A 26,441-nucleotide genomic window follows, 5' to 3' on the forward strand; every position below is an offset into this window, starting at 1 on the left:
TGGCAACGCCCAGGATGGGCAGAGCATCGCCCCCTGGTGGGCAGAGCATCGCCCCATGGTGGGCGTGCCGGGTGGATCCCGGTCGGGCGCATGCGGGAGTCTGTCTGACTGTCTCTCCCTGTTTCCAGCTTCAGAAAAATGAAAAAAAAAATGGAAAAAAATAAATAAATAAGAAAAACCTCAAATAAACAACTTAACCCTGCATCAAAATGAACTAGAAAAAGAGCCAAAAAAAGCACTGAGAAAGTAGAAAGAAGGAAGCAATAAAGACCAGAGTAGAAATAAATGACATAGAGACTAAAAAAAAAAATACAAAATATCAATGAAACCAAAAGCTGGTTCTTTGAAAAGGTAAACAAGACTGATGAACTTTTAACCAGATTCATCAAGAAAAAAAGAGAGAGGACCCAAATAAATAAAATTAGAAATAAAAGAGAAGTAACAACTGACTCCACAGGAATACAAAGGACTATAAGAAAATACTATAAATATCTATATCCCCAAAAATTGGACAACCTAGGAAAAATGGATAAATGCCTAGAAACATACAATCTTCCAAAATTCAATCTGGAAGAATCAGAAAACCTAAAAAAACTGATCACAACAAATAAAATTGAAACAGTTATCAAAAAACTCTGAGCAAACAAAAGTCCTGGACCAGATTGCTTCACAGGCAAATTTTACCAAATATTCAAAGAAGAACTAGACCTATCCCTCTCAAGCTATTTCACAAAATTCAAGAGGAGGAAAGACATCTAAGTTCATTTTATGAGGCAGGAATTATCCTCATTCCAAAACCAGGTAAAGACATTATTAAGAAAGAAAACTATAGACCAATATCCCTGATGATCATAGATGCTAAAATTTTCAACAAAATATTAGCAAAGGGGATCCCACAATACATTAAAAAGATCATGCATCATGAGCAAGTAAAAGTTATTCTGGGGAGGTAAGGCTGGTACAATATTCATAAATCAATAAATGTGATTCATCACATAAACAAAATGTAGGATATAAATCACATGATTATATCAATAGATGTAGTAAAAGCATTTGATAAAATCTAGTACCCATTTATGATCAAAAGTCTCCGCAAAATGGGAATACAGAGAACATACTTCAACATAATAAAGGCAACTATGACAAACCAACAGCCAACATCACACTCAATGGGCAAAAATTAAAAGCAACCCCCTTTAGATCAGGAAAAAGCCTGACCAGGTGGTACAGTGAATGAGGATCAGCCTGGGATGCAGAGGAACTATGTTTGAAACCCCAAGATTGCCAGCTAGAGCACAGGCTCATCCAGCTTGAGTTTGGGGTCACCAGCTTGAGCGCAGGGTTGCTAGCTTGATCATAAAATTATAGAACATGACCCCATGGTCGCTGGCTTGAGCCCAAGGTCGCTGACTTGAGCAAGGGGTCACTGGTTAGGCTGTAATCCCCGGCAAGCCCCCATCAAGGCACATATGCCAAAGCAATCAAATTGATGCTTCTCGCCCTGGCCGGTTGGCTCAGTGGTAGAGCGTCGGCCTGGCATGCAAGGGGTCCCGGGTTCGATTCCCAGCCAGGGCACACAGGAGAAGCGCCTATCTGCTTCTTCACCCCTCCCCCTCTCCTTCTTCTCTGTCTCTCTCTTCCCCTCCCACAGCGAGGCTCCATTGGAGCAAAGATGGCCTGGGCGCTGGGGATGGCTCCCTGGCCTCTGCCCCAGGCTCTAGAGTGGCTCTGGTGGCAACAGAGCGACGTCCCAGAGGGGCAGAGCATCGCCCCCTGGTGGGCAGAGCGTCACCCCCTGGTGGGCGTGCCGGGTGGATCCCGGTCGGGTGCATGCGGGAGTCTGTCTGACTGTCTCTCCCCATTTCCAGCTTCAGAAAAATACAAAAAAAAAAAATTAATGCTTCTCATCTCTCTCCCTTCCTACCTGTCTGTCCCTATCTTTCCCTCTCTCTGATTTTCTTGCTAAAAAAAAAAAAAGACCAGGAACAAGACCTGGCTGCCCCCCACCTGCTTCCACAACTCTTATTCAACATAGTTCTAGAATTTCTAGCCACAGCAATCAGACAAGAGGAAGAAATAAAAAGGTACCCAAATTGGAAACTATTTTCTGATGACATAATACTGTACATAAGAAACCCTAAAGCCTCAGTCAAAAACCTACTAGATCTGACTGATGAATTTGGCAAGGTGCTAGGATATAAAATTAATATTCAGAAATCAGTGGCATTTTTACATACCAACAATAAATTGTCTGAAAGAGAAATTAAGGAATCAATCCCCTTCACTATTGAAACTTAAAAAATAAAGTACCTAGAAATAATTTTAACTGAGGAGGTAAAAGACTTACACTCAGAAAATTATAAGACATTGAAAAAAGAAATCAAGGAAGATACAAACAAATGCAAGCATATACTGTGTTCATAGATAGGAAGAACAAACATCATTAAAATGTTTATACTAGCCTGACCAGGCAGTGGCGCAGTGGATAGAGCATCGGACTGGGATGTGGAGGACCCAGGTTCGAGATCCCGAGGTCACCAGCTTGAGTGCAGACTCATCTGGTTTGAGCAAAGCTCACCAGCTTGGACTCAAGCTCGCTGGCTTGAGCAAGGGGTTACTCAGTCTGCTGAAGGCCCACGGTCAAGGCACATATAAGAAAGCAATCAATGAACAACTAAGGTGTCCCAACAAAAAACTGATGATTGATGCTTCTCATCTCTCTCCGTTCTTGTCTGTCTGTCCCTATCTATCCCTCTTTCTGACTCTCTCTCTGTCTCTGTAAAAAAAAAAAAAAAAAAGTTTATACTACCCAAAGCAATCTATAAATTCAAAGCAGTTCTTATTAAAATACCAATTGCATACCTCACAGACCTAGAACAAATATTCCAAAAATTTACAATGAAACCAAAAACAGAACCCGAATAACCTCAGCAACTTTGAAAATGAAGAACAAAGTGGCAGTTATCACACTGCCTGAAATCAAGTATTACTAAAAGGCCATTGTAATCAAAACAGCTTAGTATTGGCATAAGAACAGGCATACACATCAATGGAACAAAACGGAGAACCCAGAAATAAACCCACACCTTTACGGTCAATTCAGATTTGACATAGGAGACATGAGCATACAATGGAGTAAAGACAGTCTCTAATAAATGGTGTTGGGAATATTAGGCAGGAAAATGCAAAAAAATGAAACTAAACCAACTTACACCATTCACAAAAACAAACTCAAAATGGGTAAAAGATTTAAATATAAGTCATGAACCATAAAAATCTTGGAAGAAAGCATAGGCAGTAAACTCTCCAATATCTCTTGTAGTAATATTTTTGTCAATATATCTCCACGGGCAAGTGAAATAAAGGACAAAATAAACAAATGGGACTGTATCAAACTAAAAAGCTTTTGCACAGCAAAAGACACCATTAACAAAATAAAAAGTCAACCCACACAATGGGAGAACATATTCACTAATATGTCTAATCAGGGATTAATAACCAAAATTTATAAATAACAATCCAATTAAAAAATGGACAAAGGAATTGAATAGACATTTCTCCAAAGATGACATACACATGGCCAATAGGCACATGAAAAAAATGTTCAATGTCAATAATCATCAGAGAAATGCAAATCAAAACCACAATGAGGCCCTGGCCGCTTTGCTCAACGGTAGAGCGTCGGCCTGGTGTATGGACATCCCAGGTTCAATTCCCAGTCAGGGCAAACAGAATAAGTAAACATCGGCTTCTCCAACCCTCCCCCTCTCCCTTTTCTTCTTCTATACCTTTCTCTTCCCCTCCTGCAGCCATCGTTCAGTTGGAACAAGTTGGCCCTGGGTGCTAAGGAATGCTCCATGGCCTCGCCTCAGGCACTAAAATAACTCCGTGGCCAAGCAAAGCAGCAACAGCCCTAGATGGGCAGAGCATTGCCTGGAAGAGGGCTTGGCGAATGGATCCCAGTAGGGTTGCATGCAGGAGTCTGCCTCCTCGCTTCACACACACACACACACACACACACACACACACACACACAAACCCACAGTGAGATACCACCTCACACCTGTCAGAACGGCACTCATTAACAAATCAACACACAAGTGCTGGCGAGGGTATGATCAAAAAGGAACCTTCCTGCACTGCTGGTGGGAATGCAGACTTGCACAGCCATTGTGGAAAACAGTATGGTGTTTTCTCAAAATATTAGAAATGGAACTGCCTTCTGACCCAGCTATCCCACTTTTAGGAATATATCCTAAGGACACCAAATCACTGATTCAAAAGAAGATATGCACCCCCCCCCATGTTTACTGCAGCATTGTTTACAATAGCCAAGATGTGGAAACAGCCCAAGTGTCTGTCAGTTGACAAGCAGATTATAAAGCAGTGGTACATATACACAATGAAATACTATGCAACCGTGAAAAGGAAGGGAATCTTACCTTTTGCAATGGCCTAGATCAACCTGGAGTTTATTATGCTAAGTGAAATAAACCAGGCAGAGAAAGACAAATATCATATGATCTCACTTATATGTGGAATCTAATGAACACAGTGAACTGAGGAACAGAATAGAAGCAGATGTGAGATCACGGGAGCAGAGGGACAGCTGTCAGAGGGAAAGGGGATGAGGGGATGGGATCAGAGAAGGTGAAGGGATTAGTGAAATTCTATATATATAACACAGGAATACAGATAACAGGACAGGAAATCCCAGAGGGAAGCTGGAGAAAGAGATAAGGAGAGGGGGGCAAAAAGGGTGTAATGGGGGGAACACTGTTAGGGGTGAGGGGGTTATATTGAGTGGCATACTTGAATCCATGTTAACAAATAAATTTTAAAAATAAAAAATAATTTAAAAAAAGAATTTGATTACATTCTGTAGTATACAAATGTTTCATAATTTACAGTTATCATTAACAGTCACAAGTATTTAGCAATCAGAACACATATGAATTTAAGAAATGCTACTTCCTAATTTAACATCTTAAAGTAAAACTATGAATCTTTCTTGTATGATATCAGACCTTGGATTCTTGGTAAAATTATTAATCTTTTGTGTATGGTATCAGGCCCTGGAATTCTGTGTATTTCTGCATTTTAATATTGCAAGTGGCACTCCAAGCATTAGGTGTATTTCCACAATTAATACACAGATTTTTGGTACTGAAGGATTTAACATTTGTGTATTTAGCTATCATCAATACATTTAAAATCCAATGTATTAATGAAAACCATAGTGAGATACCTCTCCACACCCAGTAAGGTGGCTCATACTAAAAAGAAAACAGCCAATATAGGTGAAGAAGATGTGCAGAAATTGCAACACTTGTGCACTGCTGGTGGGAACATGTGATGGTGCAACTGTTAGGTAAAACAGTTTGGCAGTTCCTCAAAAGGTTAAAAATAAAGTTACAATATGATCCAGCAATTCCACTTCTGGGTATATACTCAAAAAATTGAAAGCAAGGACTCAAATACATGTGTACACCAATACTGAGAGCAGTATTATTCACAGTAACTAAAAGGTAGAAACAAATCAAAGGAACAAATGAATGGGTGAACAAAATGTGGTATATACACACAATAAAATATTACTCAACCTTAAAAAGGAATGAAATTCTGATATATGTTGCAACATAGATAAACTTTATAGACATTATGTTAAGTGAAATAAATCATATCGATACAAAAAGATAAATATTACATTTTTGCACTTAATGAAACATCTAACATAGGCAAATTCATATAGACAGAGAGTAGAATGGAGGTTACCATGGGCTAGGAGAAGTAGAGAATGGTAAGTTATTATTTGTAGGGTACAAATTCTATTTGGAATGATGAAAAAGTTCTGGAGATGTTTAGTGGTGATGATGGCACAATAGTGTGTATTTACTTAATGCTGAATTATACACCTAAAAAAAGGTTAAAATGATGTATTTATTTTGTTATGTATATTTTACCACAATAAAGATAGAGAAAAAAACTAATATCCTTCCACCATATTAATTCAACATGTCCAAAATTGTACTTACTATAATGCCTCCTCAGCCAAATCCCAACCGTTTCCCATTTTAATCAAAGGTGTTCCTTAGAGTTAAGCTTCAAATATTTATGTATCCTCTGTTTTCTCTCATTTATCTCCTAGATTTCTTTTATCTCTAAGTTCCAGAAACCTATCCTTCACATTATTCATGCTTTCTCCTGACACTCTCTCAATAAATTCTTTTAGCCATGGATAGGCTTTTATAATTTATAAAATGTCTAAACTTAACCAACATAACCTAAGTTTACTTGCATCAAATATGTAAAATAGGAATATATGAAGTTTTAATAAAAAATGGCTTAACTTGTTGCCTGACCTGTGGCGGCACAGTGGATAAAGCATCTACCTGGAACGTTGAGGTTGCTGGTTCAAAACCCTGGGCTTGTCCTGTCAGAGTCAAGGCACATATGGGAGTTGATGCCTCCAGTTCCTCCCCCCTTCTCTCTCTCTCTCTCTCTCTCTCTCTGTGTCTCTCTAAAGTCTTTTTAAAAAGTGTTAAAAAAAAAACTGCTTTAAATTGTTACTATAAAAGTTAACAATAAACCATGCCACTATTAAATTCTAACCTTGACTAAATGATACCTTGATTTTTAAGACCATCCTTCTTTATAGTGTGTTTATTTATACTACTTCATTTTTTTTTTTATCCAGTAAGAATAGGGGTGTCAGAGAGACAGACTCCTGCATGTGCACCACCTGGGATCCACCAGACAAGCCCACTAGGGGGCAATCTGGGTGTTACTCTGCTGCTCAACAACCCAGCTCTTCTTAATACCTGAGGTGGAAGCCATGGAGCCATCCTCAGTGCTCAGGCTAACTCATTCCAATCAAGCCATGGCTGCAGGTGGGGAAGTGAGAGAGAGAGAGAGAAGCGAGGGGGTAGGAGTGGAGAAGCAGATAGGCGCTTCTCCTGTGTGCCCTCACTGGGAATCAAACTCGAGATATCCACATGCCAGGCCAACACTCTACAACTGAGCCAACCACCAGAGCCTATACTACTTCATATTAATCTTATGTCATCAATAAATATTTCACGCCTTACCTTTTCATGGTATTCCATAGCATCCAATTCACCTTGATTGAAAACAACACATCTTTTACGCTTCTAAAGAGTAAATTACAGGGAGAAAATTATATTGTCATCTATCACAGTATTAATTATTTTGAAATTTTTTTCATCACATTTTCCATATTGTCCCTCTCAGTCTTTAAGAGGTACTAATTGACTATTAAGGTCAAAATCAGTGCAGAGGGCATGAAGAAAGAATACAAAAGCTTTCCCAAGTAAGAATAACTATTATTACTTTTAATACAAATTTAATAGGTGACAAAAGATCACCTCAGCCTGATCTGCTATTAGTAAGAAAAAGTACCAAATGATAAAATGTAGCACTGACATCCATGGAACACAAAAACACTGTCACAATATATAAACAGTCACCAGTGTCATCTATCAGTTGATATATATATGGTACAATTATTCTGAACTTTCTTCATTTCTGAAAAAAGTAACTATCATCCATGTACTATCACCTAAATTTTTTTCCAATGTACTTTTAATAGTTATTTATGATTGATCTGAGGGTTAGGTACAAATCAGATATATTAACACTGTTCTATATCTAACAATTCCATAGCAAAAAACACATAAGACAATGCAATACAGAGCAGGGACTTGTAATTTTTTTAAGTGAGAGATGGGGAGGGAGAGAGACTGACTCCCGCATGCGCCCCAACTGGGATCCACCCAGCAAATCCCCAACCAGGCAATGCTCTGCCATCTGGGGCCAATGCTCCATTGCTCAGCAACTGAGCTATTTTAGCACCAGAGGCAAGGGAATGGAGCCATCCTCAGCGTCCAGGGCCAACTTGTTCAAACCATTTGAACCATGGCTACTGGAGGAGAGGGGGGCTAGAAAAGAAGTGGAGGGAGAGGGGTGAAGAAGCACATGGTTGCTTTTCCTGTGTGTCCTGACTGAGAATTGAACCCGGGACTTCCACATGCCAGGCCGACACTCTACCACTGAGTAACCGGCCAAGGCCAACTCTTGTACTTTTTTTTTTTTTTTTGCTGAAACCTGTGCTTACATGGTGGCAAACTCCTAGCAGGCTAACGATAAATGTTTGTTGGCTGAATAAATAAATGAACTTAAGGTTAAGCTAATTGTACAATTTGCCATAGCGTATCAGTAAGTTTTGTCAAGATAACATTCATTACATATGCTCATCAATATTCTTCCATATTAAAATGAGAAATTTACCCAATATAAGATACCTAAACATTAAAATACCTAATAAAATATTAAAATACCCAAACATTAAAAGACAATGTCCATACTTGGTAAAATGTAAAGTCCTTTACAACTCCTTGTTATTATTCATCTGAATGAATAATAGTAATGATAAATTACCTACATACTGTATTGCTGAAAGCTCAGAAATATTGTGTTCTGTGCCTGACACATAGATGACCAATTAACATTTGTTAAGAAGAAAAAATATGCACATGAAAAAAAATCACAAGAATATTAAAATTCCTATTTCAGGTACCTATAACTATAATAAATTATCTCTAATACTCTCCTTATTCTAATTCTCAACAGGTTTCTTATTTAATATCATCTACTTTACAATTATAAGATCTATGAGGGCAGAGATGATATAGCAAAGATTGTTAGCAAGGAGTTAAAAATTACTCTAGATATGCTAAAGCCTTTTTATGCTTTACTGATTCTTACGCTTTATTTATTCCTTATACATAGTAAATCACAAGATATTTGAGATATTGTAATAACAAATTTTTTCCTTTTTTTTTCTGAAGTGAGAAGCGGGGAGGCAGAAAGACAGATTCCCCACATGTGCCCCAACCAGGATCCAGCTGGCAAGCCCCCTACTGGGCAATGCTCTGCCCATCTTGTTGCCAAGCAACGGAGCTATTTTAGTGCCTGAGGCAAGGCCATGGAGCCATCCCCAGGACCAACTTGCTCTAACCTAACCGAGCCATGGCTGCAGGAAGGGAAGAGAGAAAGATAGAGAGAAGGGAGAGGGGAAGGAGTAGAGAAGCAGATGGTCGCTTCTCCTGTGTGCCCTGACCAGGGGTTGAACCCAGGATGTCCATACACCAGGCCTATGGTCTATCACTGAACCAACCAGCCAGGACTGGAATAATAAATTTCTTTTGTGTTTTCTGTAGAAATATAAAATTTCCTTAAAAGTTTCTACCTTTCCAAGAGTAGAAATGGAGATTTCTTTTTTAATGCCATTCATTAGATCTTCCTTTTCATTACTTTGTTGCCATTCTTTGTGAATAGCTGACGTTATATAAGGTTTGTGGATCTCAAACAGTTCAGATCGAAAAACATATTTTTGTATGCACACTTCACAATTTCCTCCATCATCATTATCTGGCTTAGTGGTAGATTCAGAAGCAATAAATTCAGCAGAGGATCCAAAAGAGGACACAGAATCCATGTGAAGAGAATCAAGGTGGTCGGAAGTAGTGGGCTCATTTTTACTGCAACAAGGCCCGTGATGCTGGTGAACTTGATAGTTTATCTTGTTAATGAAAGAAAGATGATCCAGTAGCCATCCTTGTGACAGCTGGTGCACTACAGACATTTTCTTTCTTTAAAAAACAAAAAACTGGGAATTAAAGATTAGAATGAAACCCAACTTTCCAGATTAAGTTCTTAAATGTCCTCTATTTCAATAAAAATATACTTCACACACAAAGGTAGATTTCATTTGAAAGCAAATAAACTTGACATGTACACAGAAGAGAATTTAATATTCACAATATATATATGATATATAGCAGGCCTAAGAAAAATTACAATAGTTTAGTATAAACTTTTAAATTCAGGGTTCATAATTCAAAATTTTCAGCTAACCTGGGCAAAGAGGGTTAAAATCTGATCTTACTTCTACAATCCCAATTTGATCCTCCTATCTTCCTGAGCCATGCTTGGTATTTGGATCCAGACATTTATCCTCCATCTTCCAAGTCTAAAAGGCACTGAATCCTTAACAGGTGAAAGTGTCCTGTCAAAACAAAGAATACTATATTTCCTATGTGAATCTACTTTTTAGTGAGATAAACCTAGAGACGGTCACAATTTCCAGAAGAGTTGTTAGCATTCGATTCTTGTTTTTTAAAACTGCATTTGCCACAGTAAGTCGGCCCACTCTTCAGTATCATTGCCCTTCTTAATCACTGGTACCAATACAGTGCAAAAACGGTAAAAAGCAAAGCAAAATGCAGTTTTAACAGCACATCGGAAGCACTAAACCACAGCAAAATTTCAAGGTTACAGAGTAGATGTTATGGTTCTGAGCAGTCTTGCCTTCTGGCAACTAGATACTTCAGAACTTACTAATCCTTTTTTCAAAAGATGGTTTTCAGTTCTGGATACTGCTTACTATAGTGGAGAACTTAAGAGGGAGGACAAAGAGTAAGAAATACATAACTGACTAAAACCACAGTTAATACTACATAATAACATTTAGATTCAAATTTCTAACTCCATGTATTAGCTGTGACCAAGGACAAACTATTTGATCTCAGTGAGCCACAATTTCATCGTTTTCTATGACATCTCAGAGGGCAGTTTAGGGAATTTAATGAAATAATCGACATGAAGTGCTGAGCAGCGCCTGACAAAAAGCAACTGCTCAGACAAGTGCTATTGATGATGGTAATTCTGGTATTGGTCTTCCAGTCGGAGTCACCACTTGCGGTAAGGAGGTCCTGTAATGCCTAGTGAGATATAGAAATTTAGACAGGAAGACTGAAACTCAGAAGGGATGGCGTTCCCAAAATTACAACTCTAGTTAATGGCACAACTGTTAAAGTAGGTATCCCTACTTCGGTTCTGAGCTAATACCCCCACCACTCTCTATCAGGGGTCCCCAAACTTTTTACACAGGGGGCCAGTTCACTGTCCCTCAGACCGTTGGGGGGCCGCCACATACAGTGCTCCTCTCACTGACCACCAGTGAAAGAGGTGCCCTTTTTCGGAAGTGCGGCGGGAGCTGTATAAATGGTTTCAGGGGGCCACATGCGGCCCGCAGGCCGTAGTTTGGGGATGCCTGCTAGGCAGTGTTTGTCTCTGGAGTTCATACTCAGAGAAGCAGACTTGTCCTATTTTAGCAAAGCAACCTATGCTCACTGAACCTTTCTCCTACTTCTCTACTTCACACGAACACCACCCCTAACCATTGGTCTTCCTCCTAACTTCTTACAGACCACCACCAGACTAGAAGACAGTAAAACCTCTTGGCGAGCAAATTCTGTGCCCGAACCTCGCTCGGCGTCGCCAACACCAGTGCAATCTTCGGGAAAGACTGAGCCCAAACTCAGCAATCACTATGTCCTACTTCACCGCTTCCCTTGTCAGAAAAGTGCATGCCACCTTCCCAGAATTGCACCATGCAAACAGCACCCATCTAAATAGTGTAAAACACCCGATTCAGCCCAAATGGAAAAAAAATCCCCTTTCCTAGGAGTCCACGGGAGCGGCCATGTTGCTGTACGGACAAAGCTTTTCCAGGGTGACTTAGTGCGCTCTGTCCGCTACTCAATACGTGGAGCGCGCGAGTCTTCAGGACCTAACTTGGGGGTCGTACCGACTTCCCAGGGAGCGCTCACAGCGCTCTAGAGCCGCCAGCGACCCCTGTAAAACAGCGGGACGCGGAAGACGCAGATTTCCGACGACAAAAGAGCTCCGCAAAAGAGCTGCGCACGCGCGAGCGCAGCGCGCGTGATGACGTCAGCGTCAGCGGAGATTTTAAAATTCAAACGGCGCCGGCGGATGGGCGCTAGGAGTCTGTGTTTTGGCGGTTCCTGTTTTACTGTCTAGCGGGGACTTGCACGGTTTGCGGAAATTCGGTTTCTGGATCCTGTCAGAAAACTGGAAGAAAGGTAAGTAATTCGGCTTACTTTTGTGGCGGCAAAACTGCTCCGGAGGGAGGGGGCGACAGCGCCCGCAGTTTAGGGGCGACGTGTCGGTGTCGGCTGTGGTGGGAAGCCCTCGGGCCGAATCTGCGAGGCGCTGGTTTCCTGGAGTCGAGTAAATTTCTACGGGCCGGGACTTTTCAAGGGAAAGGGGAGGGCTTATGGAGATGCTGATGGGGAGAAAAGAGGCTGGAGACCTAAAAGGAGGAAGAATTGATGGGAACAGAGATAGGAACTGGTTGGTATATTTGAGATTCTAGCGTAACATCCTAGTGTCCGTGCCGGTACACCTGCGGAGGTCGCTGGTTCGAGACCCTGGGCTTGCCCTGTCAAGGCACAGACATATGAGAAGCAAGTTGATGCTTCCCGTTCCTCCTCCCTCCCCCAATCCTTTTTCTCTCTCTCTCGCCTCTCTCTAAAATCAATAAAATTTCAATAAATAAAATCTTTTTTTAAAAAAACTTAAAGAAGTACATTTCAAGTGTTGATTGGGAGTGGGCATGTGGGTTAATCGATGCAGAAACATATGTTGAAGAAGTAGATGGTTAAACCGTGGTGACAAGAAAAAAAATTCTGAGATGTTCTAAATTAAATTACAGCAGCCAGAGAGTGGGAGAAAGAGAACAGTTAGCCTGTTGATAGCTATAGGCCAGCTAACAAAAGACTGCTCAGATTCATGTGTGTTTGTGGGAATTTAGGTTAACTCCTCGGAAAATTCTGAAGAAACAATGGAATTTGGTCGCCTTTCTATTTGAGTATAAAGGTAATGGTTGGTGCTTAGTAGTGCTGCCTGGAAAGACTTTTTAATACTGAATTCATGAATGCAGGTCATAAGCATGAAGCGCAGTTCAGTTTCTACCGGTGGTGCCGGTCGCCTCTCTATGCAGGATTTAAGATCCCAAGACTTCAGTAAACAAGGCCTGTATACCCCTCAAACGTAAGTACTTCAATGCCTTTTCATCTTAGACAAAGAAATCCATAAAGGTGGATACAAAGCCGGAGTGTGAGTGGTGTCACAATGAATCTTGTCTGTTCCTAGTGGTACCTAATTTTGGGTCCGTGAAAGCTAATAGTGGGCATATTACTATTGTATTTTATCTCATTTGTTCCTTAAATTCTCAAAAGCACGTCTTTTACCAGGCAAGTCCTAAAGTTAATTCCCTCAACACTCTTCCTGTTTACCTCCCTTATTCTAGAGCTGCTTGTTTGAGCAGGCTCTGTGCAATAACCCTCAGTTTACTGAGGTGTGTTCAAGTAGCAAAGTTCTCCATCAAAGGTATTGCTCTGATAATTAGCTACAGTTTAAGTAGCATCCTACAGAACATCGCCTCTCCAAACTTTTCTCAAGATTCACTGAGAAAAGGTGACCAAAATAACTTGCTATCGTAAACTAGTTTTTCCCTGTGAGTGAAGTTCTTCCACTTAAGAGAAAGCTGTAGTAAGCCACTGGAGAGCTGTATCAATACCAAGTAACAAGAAAAAAGTAGTGAAGTGTTCAGAATTAAAGTTACAGCTTACAGTGGCCTCGGAATGAAAGAATACCATTGGCCTGTTAATAGCTGTGGACATGCTCTGACAAAAGATTGCTCCCGCCTGACTAGGCAGTGGTGCAGTGGTTAGAGCGTCAGACTGGGATGCGGAGGACCCAGGTTCGAGATCCCCGAGGTCGCCAGCTTGAGCGCAGGCTCATCTGGTTTGAGCAAAAAGCTCACCAGCTTGGAGCCAAGGTCACTGGCTTGAGCAAGGGATTACTTGGTCTGCTGAAGGCCCACGGTCAAGGCACATATGGGAAAGCAATCAATGAACAACTAAGGTGTCGCAACGAAAAACTGATAATTGATGCTTCTCATCTCTCTCCATTCCTGTCTGTCTGTCCCTATCTATCCCTCTCTCTGACACTCTCTCTGTCTCTGTAAAAAAAAAAAAAGAGAGAGAGATTGCTCCCATTTCTGTATATCTGTTGGAATTTAGGATTAATTTCCATGTGGCAATTTCTGTGAATATCCAAAAGAAAGAAAAGCCAGGTGCCACAGCACTCCAAGAGCCTCCGTTTGATATTTACACTCAGACTTCAGTGTGCTGCTAATCCACAGGAGTGTGCCAGTCCCAGAAGTGGCCCCACTCCGTTAGTCTGTATCTAATGTAAATTATTTCAGAACACCTTACATCTCCCACTCCCACCCCCACATTTGATGTATAAAATGGCTTAACTCCAGGACATCAGATTTATGTTTTCATCTAAGGCATGCTGCTGGCAGTTCAGACTTCTTGCGCCAGGACCTCTTTCTTTAAAAAAAAAAAAAACTTTCAGAAAAAAAAGTTAAAAATACCAAAAGACTTTGAGCCATGAAGTTGACATTTTTTGTTTAACAAGATACAAGTTTTATTCGCTAACTGTTCTTAAGTTATTTAGGTGTCCATAGTATGAGCCTCTGCTATTTTAGAAATGTAAAATGTTTATATATTTTTTCTTTACGTACACCACAAGATTTGTCTACAATTGTATTAAAGGAGTAAAGGCTACCATTGTCAATGTTTTGGGTTTGTAATTTAGATAATGTATTCCGGTATAGAGTGGGCCCCAAAAGAAAAGGTTTTAATATAGCTATCATTCTATAATTGAAAATGTCTATTTTTAAGGTTTTTGTTTTGTTATTTATAAATGTCCATATTTTAAAATAATTGAAATCATAATGTAGATTTGGGTTTTTTTCCTAACTTTTTATCATTATAATTTAATTATATTAGCCTATTCCATTTACAAGTTATGATTGCTGCTAAAAGTTTTCATAATTTTGAATTACTTTTTATAGGTTATGGGGAAGAAGTTTGGTTCATATATAATTACAAAAATTACTGGAACTAATATTTTTTATATTTATCTCAAAGAGTTGTTTTCTTTCTTTTCATAAAGCAAAGAAAAGGCAACCTTTGGAAAGTTGAGTATAAACAGACCTACATCTGAAAGAAAAGTCTCTGTATTTGGTAAAAGGTAATGATCTTTTTTTATTAGTTCTAATAAAGGGATTTTTAAAGCTATGCATTGGGCTAAATGTTCTCAGGGCACAAAAAAATAGATAACATGATCTCTTTAAAAAGAAAGTTTTAATCTACTATAGTTTCCCTCTGTCTTAAATGGTTGAAATGGTTATATCTGCCTTAGATTATGCTAATAGAGATATCAGCACAATCAGACCACTGTTTCACTATTATAAGTGAATAGTTAATTAAACATCTATACCTAGCTTTCAGATATTTTGGAATCGTAGCATTTAAAATTAGGAGAAATCATTATCAAGTTCAAAATTTTAGTCCCAGACTTTTTTATACACTTAAATATTAAGGACTCCACAGAGCTTTGTTTATTTTGTGAGCGATGTTTGTTGATATCAGCCATATTAGAAATCAAAACTGAGTCCCCAAGCACAAAAATTTATTCAAAATGGATCAAAGACCTAAATATAAGATCTGAAACAATAAATTACCTAGAAGAAAACATAGGTACTAAATTTGTAGACCTTGGCCATAAAGAACATTTTATGAATTTGACCCCAAAGGCAAGGGAAGTAAAGGCAAAAATAAATAAAAAGCTTCTGCACAGCGAAAGAAACCAACAACAAAACAAAAATACAGCCCAGAGGCAGTTTAAGGTTAGTTGAGGCCCCAAGTGCAAAAGAAAATATTAGGCCCCTAAGGGCCCAAGGAAGGGCCCTCCCTTCATTAGAAAAGAGTGTTTTGCGGCCCATCAAGAAGTTGGGGTTCAGGGTGCGCACCTAGTGCGCCCCCAGTTAAATCTACCCCTAGGCAACCAACCAAATGGGAGATAATATCACAAACAATAGCCCCAACAAGGGATTAATATCCAAAATATATAAAGAATTCACAAAGCTCAACAATAAACTAACAGTCCAGTTAAAAAATAGGGAGAGGACCTGAACAGACACTTCTCTCATGAAGACGTATGAACAACAAATAGATATGTGAAAGGATGTTCACCTTCACTATTAGTGAAATGCAAATCAAAACTACAATGAAATACTGTCTCACACCTGTTAGATTGGCTTTTATCAGAAAAGGAACCCTCATTCACTGCTGGTGGGAATGTAAACTGATACAGCAACTATGGATGATAGTATGGCAGTTCCTCAAAAAATTAAGAATGTTTCCATATGACCCAGCAATCCCTCTACTGGGGATTTACCTGAAAAGCTCGAAATATTTGTACCCAAAGATATATGCAACCCCGTGTTCAGCTCAGCATTATTCACAGAGGCCAAGACCTGGAAACAACCAAAGTGTACCTCAACAGAGGATTACGTAAAGAAGATGTGGTACATGCATACAATGGAATAGTACTCAGCCATAAGAAATGATGAGCTATTGCCATTTGCAACAACATGGATGGACCTTGAGAATATTATGTTAAGTGAAATCAGTAAATCATAAAAAACCTAGGAATCAGAACTGAAACTTTAAAATATGTATTAATTCAATTTAAAGTAATAAGCTAATACACATTAGTATAATGTACTTTTAATTTTTAAAAAATTATTTTCCATAAAACATTTCAGTAAGAACAGGGTCATGGTTTTACATTTTTGCAAATCTTCTTAATATCTGGCTTAACAGAAGATAGCTAAACTCCCATATCTGCTTTTGCATTTAGTCTCTTACAATGTACATCATATAGCCAACCTCTGGAAAATACTGTAAACTCATGAGATAATGAGGATGAAAGTGACAAATAACATCTTAGATTTTTATGAAAATAGTTTTGGACCCTGGCTGGTGGCTCAGCGGATAGAGCATCAGCCTAGCATGTGGACATCCCAGGTTAGATTCCCATTCAGGGCACACAAGAGAAGCTAACATCTGTTTCTGTTTCTTCTCCACCCTTCCGTTCCTCTTCCTCTCTTCTCCCCTCTCGCAGCCAGTGGCTCAGCTGGTTTGAGCATGGCCCTGGGTGCTGAGGATAGCTTGGTTGGAGCACATCAGCTTCAGCATTAAAAATAGCTCAGTACTTGAGCATCAGGCCCCAGATGGGGTTGCCAATTGCATCCTGATTGGGGTGCATGCTGGAGTCGGCCTCACTATCTTCCCTCCTCTCACCTTAAAAAAAAAAATTAGTTTGACTTCTCAGATCTCTTACACCATTCTTTGAAAACCATTGTCTAAAGTTGAGCATTGGTTTCCTGGCCTGGAGATGGAGCAGGATTGACTACTAAGGGGTATAAGACTGGGGATGATAGAAATGTTCGGTCTTAATGTGATAGAGATTACATAGGTATATACATTGTCAAACCTCATTAAACTGTACATTTTATTCTAAGCAAATTGCACCTCAATAAAGTTAATTTTTTAAAGAAATGTTCAATCCCCAAATTGAGAAAATATGCTGTTACTTTATCTCACCAAAACAAAAATTAACTTTGTTTTTAGACAAATTTGTTTGTTCAGTTGTTTTGAAAATATTTAGAGATGAAATATTTGTTGCCTTATGTCTTTGCCATGAAACCAAGTTAAACTGTTTCTGGTAGTCATTCCATTTGATGAAAAATCTCAAGGCATTTTTTAATGCAACTTCCATCTCAGAACTGAACCTCAGAGATAATGATAATTAGAAAACCTAGCATTTGCAGAACATTTTTATAACCCGGACATTGTTTTAACTGCTTTTTCTATATTAACTCTTTTACTCCTCAGAACTGCCCTATGAAGAAATATTATTACTGTCTCTATTTGATAGATAAAGAAGTTGAAGCACAGAATTTAATTTACCTGAAGTCATATAACTAGTAATAAAGACAGGATTTGAAACCACAGAGTCTGGTTTTAGATCCTTTGCTCTTAAGCTATAAGTTGAATGATACAGTATTATGATTAGTTGAGAAATTATCTCATAATTCAAAAAGATATCTATTAGTGTAGTTTTATGTAGAATGAGAGCTGAGTCTACACATGTATGTATCCTTTTTGTGATAAAACAAATAGACTAAAGGTTAAGCAATAGTAGTATGAAGAAAAGTAGGTCTCAGTTTAGCTATTTAATCAGGGTAGTGGAGCAAGAGGGCCCAAGCTAAAGAATTTTAGAGCCTAGGCAAGAGAGAACTTGAAATCAGCAAGCAGACTTGCAGGGAGAAATAAAATTTATTTGTTTGATTGTTTGTTTGTTTTCCTTCTTCTCCAAGTGAGAGGAGGGAAGATAGACTCCTGTGTGTGCCCCAACCAAGATCCACCTGACAACCCTCTTCTATGGCCGATGCTCTGCCCATCCAGGGCTATGCTCACACCAAGCTATTTTTAGCACCTGAGGTAGAGGGTATTTTTAGCATCCTCAGTGCCTGGGCTGATGCGCTCAAACCAATCGAGCCATGGTTTCGGGAGGGCAAGAGAGTAAGAGAAGAGGGAGAAAGGGTAGAGAAGCATATGGTCGTTTATCCTGTGTGCCCTGACTGGGAATCGAACCTGGGATTTCCACACCCGGGGCCAACGTTCTACCACTGATCCAATGAGCCAGGGTGAGAATTGAAGTTTTAATGAATAGAGTTCACCTATTACAGCAAAGTTCATTGTACAGTCTCCTAGGTATCCTGTGGAGATTAGTTCCAGAAGCCCCTGCAGATACTAAAGTCTGTATATGTTCAAGTCCCTTATACAAAATGTTGTATTTGCATATAACCCACACACATCCTCTCATATACTCTAAATCTCTAGATTACTTAAAATACCTAAGACAATGCAAATGATATGTAAATAGTTGTTATATGTTATTGTTTAGAAAACAATGGCGAGAAAAAAGTCTGTACATGTTCATTACAAACACAACTACCATAGACCTACATAGTTAGTACATGTCATCAATAGCATAACATTTTTGTTAATACTTTCAATCTGCAGTTGATTAAACCCATGGATATGGGACCCACAGATACAGTCATCTGCAACTCAATTTTGTGGCATCTTTCCAATAAAAAATTATTATTCCAAGTATATTTAATAAACTACAATGGTGAGCTAAATTGGGCCACATAAGTAGGTAAAAGGAACCATTATGAAGATTTAAATAAAGTTTTGTTTTGGGAGAGGGACCTGGAATGTAGCATATACACAGTAGCCATTAATGATTAAAAATAACATACATTGCATTCTTAAACTCTCCTGGCGGCTGCGCCCCGTGCTGCCAGGATATGAGCGGATGCTACAGAATTGCAGGGCGTCCAAGGGCTGCGCCTTCCTGCTGGCGCGGCCCCATTTCAGACCTGCAACATCACCCCGAAAAAAAAATAGCATACATATATATGGTAAATTAATAGTCAAGCATAACATCAAAATGTTCATGACTAAAAGAATGCCCAACCTATTTAACATATTAAAGACAGTTTCCCATAAGAAAAAATGACAAATAAAGGTTGGGAGTGGAGGAGCAATCATAGAGGGTAGGAAAGATGGTAGATAGACTTGCATTATTGAGTAGACTTGAAGAACAGTTGGTGCAGAAGATAGTGGACTCAAAACGCACGTCTTTAAAGGATGGGTCTAATACAAAAGTACATTTTTCTTTTCATACTATATTCTTCATTGTTCTTTTTCTCTGCTTTGAAGATAATTTTGTTTAGCTAAATAAAAATTAAAGATTTGTTGAACTTCAGTGTCTGATGCTGATATTAAAATATAAAATCACCTTGAAATAATTTGGACTTGACCACAAGTTTTGACTGACTTTTTTAAATGTTCCCAGAACCAGTGGACCTGGATCCCGGAATAGTCAGTTCGGTATATTTTCCTGTTCTGAAAAAATCAAGGACCCAAGACCACTTAATGACAAAGCATTCATTCAGCAATGCATTCGACTACTCTGTGAGGTATTTTATAATACTAAATAGTATAAATTGTGATTGTTATGTTTTTCTATTATAAAATGTTTGATGTTTCATAAGAATTATTGTAGTTTCTTACAGAAAATGGTTATGCATATAGTGTATCCATGAAATCTCTACAAGCTCCTTCTGTTAAAGACTTCCTGAAGATCTTCACTTTTCTTTATGGCTTCCTGTGCCCTTCATATGAACTTCCTGACACGAAGTTTGAAGAGGAGGTTCCAAGAATTTTTAAAGGGCTTGGGTTTGTATGTTATATTTCTTGTTTGCCTAGACAGAATGTTGGAACCAGAGAAGAATCAAACTCAATAAATTTATAAAGATTTTAAGAGAAAAAAATATTTTAAGATAGTCACGGTGGGCAACATATGTAGGATAACTTGAATAACTATTTGGAGGTTATTACCTAACTACAGATGATAGCTCCTAAGGCCCTCGCCTACTGAAGTGACAGGAATAGATAGGATGGGCTGGAGACCACAGACTTGACAGAAACAAAAAAGTCAGGATTGTCGGCCTGGTGAAAATGGGCTGAGGTGAAGTTAAAAAGCTGTGTATAGTAAACACGGAGAGATGAATCTGAGGATTAAGAGTTGCCTTTATGTGGTTTATTTGAGGTACATTTAATTTGAGGGAACAGATGATCTTTTAAGAGAAGTTCAGCATATTGGTTATAAATCAAGTTCTGCAGCTAAGGGTATATATTTTTTTTATACACACACACACACACACACACACACAGAGTAACCTGTAGAGAAGAAACCAGAAAATACACAAAATCATTTGAGCGTAAGATGACTAAGGACAGACTCAACAAAGATCTTCTAAACAAGTCAAACTGTTGGTATATACATGGAAGTTTTTTAATATAACTTCTTGCTTAATCAAGATATTATTTTTACAAAATTATTAAGTTAGCCTTAGCCTATTTTTTCTAATTTCCATAGGTATCCTTTTGCGTTATCCAAAAGCTCCATGTATACAGTGGGAGCCCCCCATACATGGCCTCACATTGTGGCAGCCTTGGTTTGGCTAATAGACTGCATCAAGGTATTTGACTTCTCATTTTAAAATGTATACATAGAAAAGGGTTTTTTTCCCTGAAGGTTCTATTTCTCTCCTAATCTTGATTTTGCCTGACTTGTGGTGGCGCATTGGATATAGCATCGACCTGGAACATTGAGGTCTCTGGTTCAAATCCCCGGGCTTGCCTGGTCAAAGCACATATAGGAGTTGATACTTCCTGCTCTTCCCCCTATTCATTCTCTCTCTCTCTCTCTCTCCTTTCCTTCAAAATGAATAAATAAAATCTTTTTTAAAACATACAAGCAGTGGAGTCTGTCTGACTGCCTCCCGTTTCCAGCTTCAGAAAAATACAAAAAAAAAAAAAAAAAAGAGCCCTGGCTGGTTGCCTCAGTGGTAGAGCGTTGGCCTGGTGTGCAGGATTCCCGGGTTTGATTCCCGGCCAGGGCACACAGGAGAAGCGCCCATCTGCTTCTCCACCCCTCCCCCTCTCCTTCCTCTCTGTCTCTCTCTTCCCCTCCTGCAGCCAAGGCTCCATTGGAGCAAAGTTGGCCCGGGCGCTGAGGATGGCTCTATGACCTCTGCCTCAGACGCTAGAATGGCTCTGGTTGCAACAGAGTGGTGCCCCAGAGGGGCAGAGCATCGCCCCCTGGTGGGCGTGCCGGGTGGATACCGGTCGGGTGCATGCAGGAGTCTGTCATACTGTCTCCCCATTTCCAGCTCAGAAAAATACAAAAAAAACCCATACAGACAGTAACTACTATGAATAGATGCTTCCGTCTTCTCCCTCCTCTTTCTCATGCTCCCTGTCTTGCTCTCTCTCTCTCTTCCCCATTTCTTAAAAAGAAAGAAAAAAAGGAAAAGCATGCTTGATTTTAAATTCTTCAAACTAATAATACACGATTCCTGAGGTGAGGGGTAGGAAGTACCACATTCACGAGATTTTTTGTTTTCATGAGATTTTACAGCTCAAAAAGTAAGAAATTATTTCCCCCATAACATTTATTTTTCTTTCCCTTTTTAAATTAAAATCCATATTTATTGCAAAAAGGTTGGAAAATACAGAAAAGCATACACAGAAAGTGATATAACCATGACAACTCAGAGACAACTTAAAACATTTCCTCGAGATATATTTTAAAGGTACATTTTTGCTGTAAAAAATTTTGTGTATTTTGTATTTGTTAAGCTTTTGATGCATATTGACAAATTTCCCTCCAGAAAACTTGCACCTAGTAAAAGCTCCTCAACAATGTATGAGCTCACCAACTTTCCCATACCGTAGACATTGCTTTAAAATCTTCAACCACTGGAAAGTGAAAAATAGCTTGTTTTAATACAAATATTACTAAAGCAATTATGTTTTTATATGGTTTTTCATAACTTGTTTGCTTGTTTGTGCATATTTTTGACTGTTTTGTATTTCATTATTTGCTTCTAATTTGAACCCTTTATATATTGAATTTTATATTAATAAGCTTATCAATGTTTTTTTTTAATTTTTATTTATTTATTTATTTTTAATTAAGTCAGAGCAGGGGAGGCAAAGAGACTCCCACATGTGCCCTGAGCAGGATCTACCTGGCAAGCCCGCTGTGGGGTAATGCTCTGCCCATCTGGGTGTGTGAGCTATTTTTAGCACCTAAGGCAAAGGTGCTATCCTCAGCTCCTGGGACCAACTCTTCAATCAGTTGAGCCATAGCTGCTGGAGGAGGAAGGGTGTAGAAGCAGATGGTCGCTTCTCCTGTGTGCCCTGATCAGGAATCAAACCAGGACATCCATACGCCAGGCCAACATTCTACCATTGAGCCAACTGGCCAGGGCCTTATCAATGTTTTTAATAATTGATGTGATAATTTTCATATTCACAATGTTTTGTTTTAAACATGAACGTTTTTTACATTGTTACTGCCTGTTTGTGTCTTTTGCCTTTTTTCCTTATTTGTAAGCACCATTTTGTATATCAAAAACAGTCAAGTTGGAGAAATTAGGTCTTACGTAAATGGTACAAATATTTTTTCCCTTTTGTACTCTTGATTTTTGTGCTGTATTTTGACTGTTACAGAAGTGTACATTTTTATTGAGTCTAATGCTGTCTCTTTTTATAAGCTTCTGAGTTTCCTGCTCTACTTAGTGCTAGAATCCTTAATACCAATGTTGTTCCGTCCTCCCCCCCCCCCCCCGCTTTCTCTTGCCCGTCAGTTAGCTCTTAACTGCATGTATTCTGGCACTGAGTGTATGGAATTTGAAACAGTAGACATTCTGGTACATTCAGCAGCCCCAATTGTTAAATAGGAGTAGAAATCTAATACCATAGTCCATTAATACAACTCACTCAAGTTTTATTGAACTTTATATATAAAATTTATGTATTTAATTTGTCTCTCCTCAGTGAATACCCATGGACATTGGGTAACTCCCTCTCTGCTCCCGCCCCAAATACACCCCTGTTGTTGCTAGAGCACTTTAATCTTTTCTGCCTGAGCATGGTATGTCATTAAGTGATTGGGAGACAGCATTTCCACAATGATTCCAGGAGCTCGTGGATTACCTATTATGGCTTCTTTTGGCAAACAAGCTCTTGAGATGCCTCCAAGTCTATTGTATAAGTTGACATCTCCTTTCCTATCTTGATTTGCTTAATGTGGAAAAACTGAACACTAACAATTTAAGAATCAATGACAGGAATCGTATATTGAGCCCTATGATAAGAAAATTTAATGAAATCTTTTCAGTAGAAACCACATTGTTCTTTTATACTCATACATAATCCTTTTCTTAGAAACTTCAGTATTCATTGTACTAGATATTCATTTGTAGCTTCACATTTTATAGCAGTTTTATATTATAAAAACAGTATTCCAAATGGAATTTATGTGCCTTAAAAACCTTTAGCCATTTTTTTAGCTTGTAAATTATAAACATCTCAATGTTTTGTTATAATTTATTATCTGTAATCACTTTCAGGCTTAAACAATTGTATTTTTGAAGATTTTATATTGTAAAATTCAAGCCAAATTGTATATTGATACATACTGAAGGAGTCAGTAGATAGCATATGAGCACCTAAATTGAGTTCATGTAAAAGAGAAATAATTATTCATGTTTTATGTTTTGGATTTTAAGAGTTGCATTATATGTATGTATATGCTAGCAATGGGTTAATAGTCTAAAGATCAGCCTATTTTTCTCTGTAGAATAAAACTGAATATGGAACCCATCCCTTTATAATCCTAAGGGATTTTGTTACTAATATATCTGAAGGATAATATTTTAAGGCTCAATAAAATAATCTCTGAAGAGAAATATTCAAGCATGCAGTAATATAAATGCATCTAAAATGGCACTAAGAGCAATTGATAAAACATGAAAGCTGTATGTTTTCCTTATAAACTTTTAATATGTTGCTTGTATACTAATTAGTTACATACTGCCATGAGAGAAAGCTCACCTTTATTTGATGATGGCCAACCTTTGGAAGAAGAAACTGAAGATGGAATTATGTACAATAAGGTATTTCTCGTTACTGTTAACATTAGTTATCTTGATAGTATTAACTAAATGCCTCTCTATTGAAATTAATTTGTTCTTTTATAGAGCTTTTCTTTTTTTTTTTTTTCTGAAGCTGGAAATGGGGAGGCAGTCAGACAGACTCCCGCATGCGCCCGACTGGGATCCACCCGGCACACCCACCAGGGGGCGATGCTCTGCCCATCTGGGGCATCACTCTGTCACGACCAGAGCCACTCGAGCGCCTGGGGCAGAGGCCAAGGAGCCATCCCCAGCGCCCAGGCCATCTTTTGCTCCAAGGGAGCCTTGGCTGCTGGAGGGGAAGAGAGACAGAGAGGAAGGAGAGGGGGAGGGGTGGAGAAGCAGATGGGTGCCTCTCCTGTGTGCCCTGGCCGGGAATCAAACCCAGGACTTCCGCACACCAGGCCGACGCTCTACCACTGAGCAAACTGGCCAGGGCCCGAAAAACTTCTAAAGCCCATTGTAACTTCCTGAAATTAGGCACAGAAATTTGAAAATGTTAACTAAGTAGGTAAAAATTACAGGACAAGTAAAATTAAATCATGACATTATTGTTAATGTATACATACATTTCTTTTCCTCTCCCATCTCTTAGAACCAAGATATCAATAATGCAGCTTATTTTAATAAAATTCTTTGTCAATACATAGCATAATAGATTGAACATTAACATATTGCATGCTGGTTTTTTGTTTGTTTTGGTCATTTTAGTTCAACATATTGCCACTTAGATCAGACTTTCTACTTCCAAAAGTAAACAGTCTTAATTGGTTCCCAAGCCACACCTTATTAGAGCCCAAAATATATAACTAGTCCCATCCACCCTATTTTCTAAAATATATAAATTCATATATTCAAATGGGACAGACAACTCTGAGGAATAAATTTATAATGTTGAGGTTAAACAACAATGTCCCTTGGCATACTGTAAAACGTCTATCACCATGCAGGTCCCTAAGAAGAAAAACAATTATCTGCCCTTCTTCTTTCCTTCACTCTTTGGAGCGTTTTTCATAAAAGAAAGTGGAAATAATATCAGCCTCATTTGTTATTACTACCTAGGAAATAAGGAAATAGTTCAAAGATGCTTGACTAGTTCAAACTGATTTATACCATTGATTAAAAAACAAACAAACACTTTAGCTATGATCCCTAGTAGAGAAGCAGCTAGCAGGAAAATTCTCAAATTGCAGTATGTGTATTGGACTAGATTTATATGTGCCTCAGATTTCACCCAAATATAAATACAGTACTTACTAAATATTAAAATTATTAACATTTATTTTAAAGGTTAAACCAAAGTTATTTTAGCTAATTATTTCAGGAAATGCTTTTTTTTTTTCATTCTTTTTCCAAGTGAAAGGAGGGGAGACAGATTCCCACATGTGGTCTGACCAGAATCTACCTGGCAACCCCCTTCTGGGGCCAATTTTCTGCCAATCTGGGGCCATGTTCGCAACTGAGCTATTTTTAGCACCTGAGGTGGAGGCTCCATGGAACCATCCTCAGTGCCCACACTGATGCGCTCAAACCAATCAAGCCATGGCTGCGGGAGGTGAAGAGAGAGAGAAGGGGGAGTGGGAGGGGTGGAAAAGCAGATTGTCACCTCTCCTGTGTGCCTTGACTGGGAATCAAACCCAGTGCATCCATACACCAGGCTGATGCTCTACCACTGAGCAAACTGGCCTGGGCCTAAAGGGTTATTTTTAATTAGAGAGTTATTAAAGCAATTACCTTGAGATTCTGAGCCTCACTCAGCTTTGTGGATCCAGAAACTCATTTTTTTTTAACCTGAAAAATCAAAATTGACTGAGTTTAAGGAAAGTGATTCATTCTCATTGATTTCCTAAGAGACTTGTCTGAAGTAAAATGAAAAATTTACCATCAGCGATAACACCTTTCCAATTATAGAAATTCTCATACTGCCTTTTCAGAATACCCCTTTTATATCAACCAAGTAAAAAGAAGATTCCTTAGTAAGCACAGGATCGGTGCAAAGTAAATTGGTTTG

At 38.8% G+C, this 26,441-nt stretch overlaps 2 protein-coding genes and 1 non-coding gene across 8 annotated transcripts in view; 2 read left to right on the forward strand and 1 right to left on the reverse strand.

Annotated features, from left to right (window-relative positions):
* The window catches only part of METTL4 (methyltransferase 4, N6-adenosine), a 59,540-nt gene extending 47,761 nt beyond the window's left edge, over positions 1–11,779 (reverse strand). For 2 of the 4 annotated variants that reach the window (XM_066352440.1, XM_066352436.1), the window contains exons 1-4: positions 11,672–11,761; positions 9,968–10,087; positions 9,269–9,671; positions 7,089–7,151 (exon numbers count right to left, since the gene is read on the reverse strand). In XM_066352440.1, coding sequence (XP_066208537.1) covers positions 7,089–7,151; positions 9,269–9,664 — 459 coding nt within the window. In that variant the 5' untranslated portion in view covers positions 9,665–9,671; positions 9,968–10,087; positions 11,672–11,761. Of the gene's footprint in view, positions 1–7,088; positions 7,152–9,268; positions 9,672–9,967; positions 10,088–11,422; positions 11,635–11,671 lie in introns of those variants that run through there. The other 2 variants (XM_066352438.1, XM_066352439.1) reach the window with 2 other exon arrangements.
* Positions 11,780–11,849: 70 nt separating this feature from the next.
* Positions 11,850–26,441, forward strand: part of NDC80 (NDC80 kinetochore complex component) — a 41,495-nt gene continuing 26,903 nt past the window's right edge. The window contains exons 1-7 of one of the 3 annotated variants that reach the window (XM_066352623.1): positions 11,891–11,966; positions 12,827–12,936; positions 14,914–14,991; positions 19,738–19,861; positions 19,948–20,120; positions 20,824–20,926; positions 24,323–24,412. In XM_066352623.1, coding sequence (XP_066208720.1) covers positions 12,836–12,936; positions 14,914–14,991; positions 19,738–19,861; positions 19,948–20,120; positions 20,824–20,926; positions 24,323–24,412 — 669 coding nt within the window. In that variant the 5' untranslated portion in view covers positions 11,891–11,966; positions 12,827–12,835. Of the gene's footprint in view, positions 11,967–12,820; positions 12,937–14,913; positions 14,992–19,737; positions 19,862–19,947; positions 20,121–20,823; positions 20,927–24,322; positions 24,413–26,441 lie in introns of those variants that run through there. The other 2 variants (XM_066352622.1, XM_066352621.1) reach the window with 2 other exon arrangements.
* Positions 19,140–19,269, forward strand: LOC136383653 (small nucleolar RNA SNORA14). The gene has a single exon (XR_010747467.1). It is a non-coding gene; the product is annotated as a small nucleolar RNA SNORA14 (small nucleolar RNA).

This window comes from Saccopteryx leptura, chromosome 11 (assembly GCF_036850995.1).
Source record: "Saccopteryx leptura isolate mSacLep1 chromosome 11, mSacLep1_pri_phased_curated, whole genome shotgun sequence".
Taxonomy (NCBI): domain Eukaryota; kingdom Metazoa; phylum Chordata; class Mammalia; order Chiroptera; family Emballonuridae; genus Saccopteryx; species Saccopteryx leptura.